At 35.6% G+C, this 7,339-nt stretch overlaps 1 protein-coding gene across 1 annotated transcript; it reads right to left on the reverse strand.

Annotated features, from left to right (window-relative positions):
• Nucleotides 1-2,377: 2,377 nt before the first annotated feature.
• Nucleotides 2,378-4,833, reverse strand: LOC103967092 (protein disulfide-isomerase LQY1, chloroplastic-like). Its single transcript, XM_009380337.3, has 4 exons — nt 4,343-4,833; nt 4,018-4,054; nt 2,981-3,064; nt 2,378-2,614 (listed from the first exon to the last, which is right to left on the reverse strand). The coding sequence occupies exons 1-4, from the start codon at nt 4,652-4,654 to the stop codon at nt 2,562-2,564; spliced, it is 486 nt and encodes a 161-aa protein (XP_009378612.2). The 5' UTR covers nt 4,655-4,833; the 3' UTR covers nt 2,378-2,561.
• Nucleotides 4,834-7,339: the final 2,506 nt, after the last annotated feature.

Consider the following 7,339-nt stretch of genomic DNA (forward strand, 5'->3'; position numbering starts at 1 on the left):
GATTTAGATTTTGATGCAGGTTCGGTTTCAGAAAATCTCGAAATACAGATAGCATTTCGGGAATCTTGAACTTCGGGAATATCGAAGGTTCGGTTCGGAATCGGTTGTCAGATTCTTGTCCCAAAAATAGTCAGTTTGGGACTTGATATGCCTTTTTCGGTTCGGTATTCCATACCAAGCCAGCCTTAGTTAAAGGCAATTTGCCTTGTTTAAAAAAAAATTGTTTGATGTTGTGCTGTGAGAATGAACAGTTATAAAATAAAGTAGTTATATTTGGTAAACTTTGATTGTTAAAGTGTTTTTTTACAATAAAAACAATGTGTAAGTGTTTGGTACTTTTACGTAAAACTGTTGTGACTACGTTACATGACTAAAGAAGGTATGATGTTGTAAGAAAATTTTGGATGACATGCAAAATGGTGACAAAGACAACATGCGTTTATGTGGTGGTGTGTGAAGGAAGATTGGTGAGTAAGAACTTCCAAAAGAAGCTTTAGTCTCACTCATTATACGCATGCAAGTTTCACATGGTGGTACATCACATGTTTTATGTAGTTGTGGGAAATTTTATTTTTTAGTTTATTAATTTTTTTTAATATCATATTCCACCATTTGTATAGTGACATGTGATGTACCACCCGTGTTTCGGGTACACTGAAAAATCTCTCCTTGAAAAGAGAGAGTTGTCATCCATTTATTCTTATGAGAGAGAGAGAGAGAGAGAGAAGCTCTCATCCTCACAAGCATTCTCTCTAACTAGGTAGAAAATGTGAGAGTTTTCAAGAGTGAGTTTTCTTTCTGAGCCTCAAAAAGAAAGAAATCTATGAGTGAAAACACCAACACCACCAAAGTCATTCCTCCTGTTTGAGTAAGTGTGTGTCCTCGTTTAACACTCTTGCTCCTCTATTCTCGCCTTAGTTTCATAGGTGAACTACGGCGGTTTGATCTTCGTTGGAGACAAAGAACGTAGGCAACCTACTCATATGACCGCTAGGTACAACAAAAAATCTACAAAATGTGTTCTTGATCTTTAGAGCTGGAGCATGCATATCAAGGAAGAAGGCTCTATTTTGTTATTATTATACAACATGAAAGTTTTAATCTAATTTGAATTCAATACTTACCAAATATATATTGACAAGTCAAATTCAATGATCTGAATAGTCTATGTAGAGCCAAAACTAATTCAGAAAATCATGAGCTGAACCAAAAATTAGATTGGTGAGGCCCACATTTGTTCCACTTCTCATGACAAGGAGATAAGGCAAGGAAGTTAAAGATAAGATTAATAACTAAATCCCTATCTTTAAGTTTTCCTCATTGAAGACCAAGTACTTCGAGCGAGAAATCGAAATCAAATCCAATTAAGAATTCTAAGATATTATTAATTTATTTAATAATATCTCTGTGATTTATTTACTACTTCATTAAACGGATGACACACTTTGGCCAACTGGATGCCGATATATGCCGCGAGATCCATCACCACATAGCCGGCCCTATCTCCTATAAATAACCCTTCTACATCAATTTTTTGGTAAGCTTTTGCTACCCAATTAAGCCCTAAACTTTCTCTCTTTTAAAAGAAACCGTCTTAGGCATCATAGATTTGTTTGCCAAACCCCCTCCCCCTCTTTTGTTGTGTAGTTTTAGTCTTTGATCAAAGGTGTTTAATTGTTTTGCAAGTAAAATTACATTAAGACTAAAGACAACGAATTTTCACTCCCACATTCCGATTATAAATGAATATAAATTAAGCATGATCTCGTCTGGATCCAATTCATTTACATGATTAATCATGATCTGATCCAATAGCCATATTCTCTAATCTCAAACTACAACGTAACCATAGTTTGATTTGGTTTGATAGAAGCTTCAACTTAATAATAAAAATAGAGAATACTTCTTATCGTTTAAGATAGGGAAGTGATGTCAAATTTGAATGGTATAGAAATCTGAATTTTTGTATTAAATCAAAACGTTTTATCGTGAATAATCTTTTAAATTGATCAAACACCTCATTTTAGTTTATGAGTTTCAAAGCTCATCAATTTTGTCTTTGACTTTCACTGCTGCACATCAATATGGTTCTTCTATTAAAGTTATGTTATAATTTTTTTAGTTTGCTAATTTAACCGTTTGATAACTATTTCATTTTTAATTTCTTGTTTATATTATTTTTGAAAGCTGAAAATTCGTTGGCCAACCATTTTTAGGTTTGAAAAATATGAAAAACTAAAAACCGAAAGTTACTTTTTGAGTTTTGAAAATTTGGCTTTAAGTATTTCATTTTTTTAATCTAAAAGGAGTGTTACAAAATTGTCTATCAAACAGCCCGTAAACGATTTTCGTCCATTTCTCGGTAAACAAACAATGCTTAAGAAGATTTCGATTCTAATAAGAAACAAAAAATATATATACAAGGGAAGAAAATACAAATCAGAATTTACAATTTCTCATCCTCGACAATTTTTCGAATAAGCACATGAACATTACAGAATTTGGCTACACTTGAAGGAACAAAAAGAAGATATGCATCTGGGGAGAAAAAGGAGTTGAGTTCATAGCCGTCGAGAGTATCCAGAACCTGCACATTTCTTGCAAAGTACCAATCCTACAGAAAAACAGAATTAATTTGAGACAGAAAAAGGACAGATGGAATGGAACCGTACAAAACAAATGCCGAAAAAAGTTCACAATCTGATGAATAACTTGACAATTTGATTACTACCAGAATCATTGAGGGGCTAGATTATCATAATACAGCTTAGTATTAATCTACGCGATTTACTTGTTCGGTACTACAACTTGTGACATACGACATGGTACTTCTGTAGTACCGTAGACATTAAAAAATCAGAATGGCGAGAAGTATCATTAACCAAAATCATAGATCGATTATGTTCTTCGATGACCATACATGCCTAATTGAGGTCTAAGGGTCATAATAATACAGGAAACAAGTATCAGAAACTGTTACCTGCACCCTTGCACACCTTGCAGTCAACCAAGCCCGTCTCTACCTTCATTTTTCCATTGTTGCAGAAGACACATTTTGTACCACCTACCGGTCGCAAATCACATTTATACATTAGGTCAAGACGGACAGTGAGACACCAACACGGCAAGTCTCACTGTAAAGTGGCAAAATGTTGAAAGAAACAAAACAATTACGAAATGTTGAAACAAAGAAACATAACCGATAATATACAGATTCATATCATTTTACATGCAGTACTAACATTTTTTGTTTGCAGCACTATGATCCTAGTACTATATATGATATATCCTTGAAATGCTTCAAACTAATATTCTGTAGAGTAGGGATCAACTATTAGATGTTGAACGCTACATTAAGTTCTAATCGTTCGAGAACTCATCCAAAAACCTAACTCAAACTGTGAACAATACTGCAAAATGCTTACAAAAAGAGATTCCACCAATGTGTATGGTGGTTACCTTTTTCTTCTCTATACATTTAGCCTTAACGTTTCCCTTCTAGGTCATTGCAATACTTGTGCTCTTTGTTAACGAGTCTATCTTTTCAACGGAAAGAACATAAATTGTAGCATCCACAGCACATTGAAACTGAGAGAGTTCAAAATTATGAGGAAGATACAATTCTGAGTACTTAAAACCCTTCAGTCTAAACTGGTTGGGTTCAGTCCTCTGTTAAAACCTCAATCTACGCAGGTCACCACTGGAAAATCTTACTTGTCCAGTGACCGAAACTATGTGAGGAATACTTCCAATCGAAATCCAAAAACTACGTCTTGTCAACCAAGTCCATCTTCGGCTTATTTCTAACAACCAAAAGTGCTTTTGCCTAAGCTTGGGAGAAAAACTAAAAAGTAATTATGGGTCGTAGAAGTGCTTTTTAGAGAAGCACATAACTTGGATTTTTTAATAAAATTTAACATGTTTCTAATAAAAGCACTTCTAGTATTTCTGTCAATCATTCATTTCTTATGTCAAAATTAAAAACCAAGATAGCAAAAGCAACCGGAAAGTGATTACCATTGCCAGCACATCTCTCACAAGGCACAGGGTCACCCTGCAAATGATTCATCAAGTTTAACTCAAAGAAGCTAAAATCCATAATCCCCATTTTAGTAAACATAACCCTAATTTGGAAAAATAGCTACAATAGATAGATTTTGACATTTGGCATGCAGGAAATGATTTGTAAAGACGACATATATCGACCACAACCCAACGATGATATAATAACGACAAGATAAACACTCATCAGTTCTGCAACCAAATGTCAAAATATGTTTATTGTAGCCAATTGGCCTTATAATTTTTTGGAAAAACAAAGGCAGAAGGGGTAGGTAGTGACCTTCAGACCGAGAAAGAGGGAGAGAGCAATGGCGGCCAAGACACTGATTGTGGCAAGAAAAGTTTGGGTGTCCAAGGGTCTGTCGAAGCCAGCAAACAGGAAAATGGGTTGGACCAACAGCCTCGCAGTTGGCTGAATTATGATTTCAGGTCCGGCGGCGGCAATGGTGGCAATGCCGGTGGCGGAGCAACGGATGAGTGGAGGAGGGGTTTCGGGTTTTGTTTGAGGTTGGTGTGGAAAAGAATGAGAAGTTGCTGACGGAGAAGAAGAAGAAAAAAGTGGGTGGAGGGAATAGCAGGGAAGTGTGGCCATGGATATCGAGTATAATGGGTATGTGGAGCTCAGTTTCGTTATTCGTATTTGTTTTATTTATTTATTTATTTTAATTTTTTTTTTAACAAACGATATTATTTACATTAAAGTGAGAGATGTAAGTTTAGCCTAAGCTAGCTAATAATATGATTCAAATTCGTTTTTAACACGAATCAAACCTAAAACCTCTTACTTATAAGTAAAGAAAAATACTAAAATATCGTAATACTAAGTGGTTATTTTTTTTTTTTTTTTCAAGGAAGATAAAGAAGGAAAAAAAAGACCCTTTCCAACTTTTTTCGTAGAAAATCTTTTCGTACACTTTTCTCTTTACACACCTTATTATTCTTAGTATTAATTTAATAATTTGAGGGAAAAACAAGACATAAAAAAAAGGTTGCATAGAATGGTAAAATGAGTATGTGAAAATGACTTTGACTTTCAGTTGTTTGGTGTGACATCAACTTGTAAGTTGTAGGTCTTCGATACAACTCTAGTGGATAATAAGTTTGATAAAAAATTATTATAGATAACTTATTATGCCGAGTGGTCCAAGTCTATCATCACTAATATAAATGAGTAATTGTCAGGGAAACCAACTATTTAAATCAAATTTTGTAAAACATATGATGTGGTGGTTGATAATCGGATTATTACGTAAGTATTGCTTAACGTGCTTATTTTCTATTGGTGAAACACCACATAGTTTACAAATTTGGTCTTCCTAGCATTCCTCAATATGAAGACATTGTAGAACTCAAAAGAAAAAAAGTTATAACTTGGTGAAGGCCCAACCAGTATACGCTATGATGTGAACCCAACCCAATAATTGTTGGACATAGACTTGACGATCTATGGGCGCAACTCGGCATATAATCTGAACGAATAGTAGGTGAGGCCAAACTTTATTAGAAAGATAATACAAATATGAGATGAAAAAAGTGGTAAGAGTATCATTTTTGAAACAAGTGACCGTTTAAACCCACTTAATGAAATTTGAATTGGAACCAACGATAATTGGACTCAACATGGTGATGACCACCTGTTGAATATTTCAAGAATATATGGCCTCATTTGGTAGTTCGGACTGTACTAACTAGTTCAATCGTATAGGATAAATAGTCATCGGATAGTACTGACTAAATTAGTCGGCTGTGTGTCGGATTAATCTATCCATCAGTAATATGTCAGACTATATCCTAGAAGTGGTTTGTCAAGAACTGTAACGCCCTGGTCCTAAAATATTTATTTTCGGGAAATAGTATCGGTGATAGGCCCAAACTAAATTATTGTTTAGTTAACTACCGTTAATCACAATTTCTTATTTAAATTCTTAATCATTCACAAAAACTATAACCTAGATTTAAATACCAAAACATAAGATTTAATTTTACAAATGAATCACCAAATTTCTTTTCTTAATTCAAATTCCCAACAAAAGATTTATCTCGATTATCTAAGGCTGCATCTAACACTGTTAGACTACTTACGTACCCTTGAGTGGGATCAAGCCTTTCGTAGTTCACTTTTCATTCTATTCTCCATTTTCGAAGACATTCAAGTAATGAAAATAACCAACATTGGGTTTAATAATTGTAACACACCAATTGGATACCAAATTCATATTTAGAATATCAAAATTTGCACAAGATGGCAGCATCAGCCCACTGGCCACGCGCCGATGCACGTGCCGCCGTGGGTGGCGGTTTTCGGCGAACGGAAAACCCAAATTCCGACCAACTCTAAAAAATCACCAAATTTTTCAGGAAGGTAGAGTTCAATGAGAGGAACAACTTTCATACCTGAGCCGAAATCCAATTCGACCGGGAAAAGCCCTGATTTCACTCAATTCCGTCGGAACCCTTGAGTTAGGGTGTACTCAATTTGTCACCTCAGGTGCCCTGCCGCCCCCAACCAAGGCTTGGGACATGTTCCTGGATTCACAAGGAGTCTAACCATGGTGGTGGCTTCACAAACGGGGGATCGCAGACACAGACCCATCGCACCCACCGATGCGGGTTTCACTAAATAAAAGCATATTTCCATCAAAATTGGGATGAAATTGGTGAATGGGTCGATTGGTGTCGAAGGGAGGATTATTTTGGCACCGTTCCCGTCATCAACGGTGGCGGGAATCGGAAACAATGGTCGGGTCGAGTTGGCAGGTTGAAGGAAGGTCTGGTTCCCCCATCTCTCTTCTTTTCTCATTTCCTTCCCTTCTCCCCCTTCATTGGTACGTCTCTCCCTTTTCTGTCCTTTCTTTTCCATCATAGCCACCGATTTCCTTCCTTTCTTTTCTTTTCTTCTCATCTCAGCCACACACGTGGCAGAAACTAAGTGCTCCAGATTTTCTAGAGCCTTCTAAAGGGGTTAAATTTACAATATGTCCCTGACTTTAAACGTTAATAACTCATTCGTTATAACTCCGTTTCATGAACGGTTTGCACCTACGCATTCGTGAGATCAAACTCTCTCCAAATATGCCTAGAAACATGACAAAACATATGAAGATAGAATATGTCCTCATAAGATTTCGTTTAACCGCCTAGGAGCACTTCTGTCATTTCCACTTAATTGATAGATTTTACAACATAAATTATAATGATTTATGGTAACAAAATTTTAAAATTCCTCAATAAAATTTTTATAACCATAAATCGATTTATTTCAATTTTCTCCACATAT

Source organism: the organism of the source record quoted next, unplaced genomic scaffold (genome assembly GCF_019419815.1).
Source record: "Pyrus x bretschneideri cultivar Hongxiangsu unplaced genomic scaffold, Pyrus_bretschneideri_v1 Contig67, whole genome shotgun sequence".
Lineage (NCBI taxonomy): Eukaryota > Viridiplantae > Streptophyta > Magnoliopsida > Rosales > Rosaceae > Pyrus > Pyrus x bretschneideri.

Coding starts and splice junctions, on each gene's coding strand:
- LOC103967092 (XM_009380337.3), bottom strand. CDS start 4,654: ATGGCCACACTTCCCTGCTATTCCCTCCACCCACTTTTTTCTTCTTCT. Junction 4,055..4,342: donor CCCTCTTTCTCGGTCTGAAG/GTCACTACCTAC, acceptor AATCATTTGCAG/GGTGACCCTGTGCCTTGTGA. Junction 2,615..2,980: donor CAAGGTGTGCAAGGGTGCAG/GTAACAGTTTCT, acceptor GTTTTTCTGTAG/GATTGGTACTTTGCAAGAAA.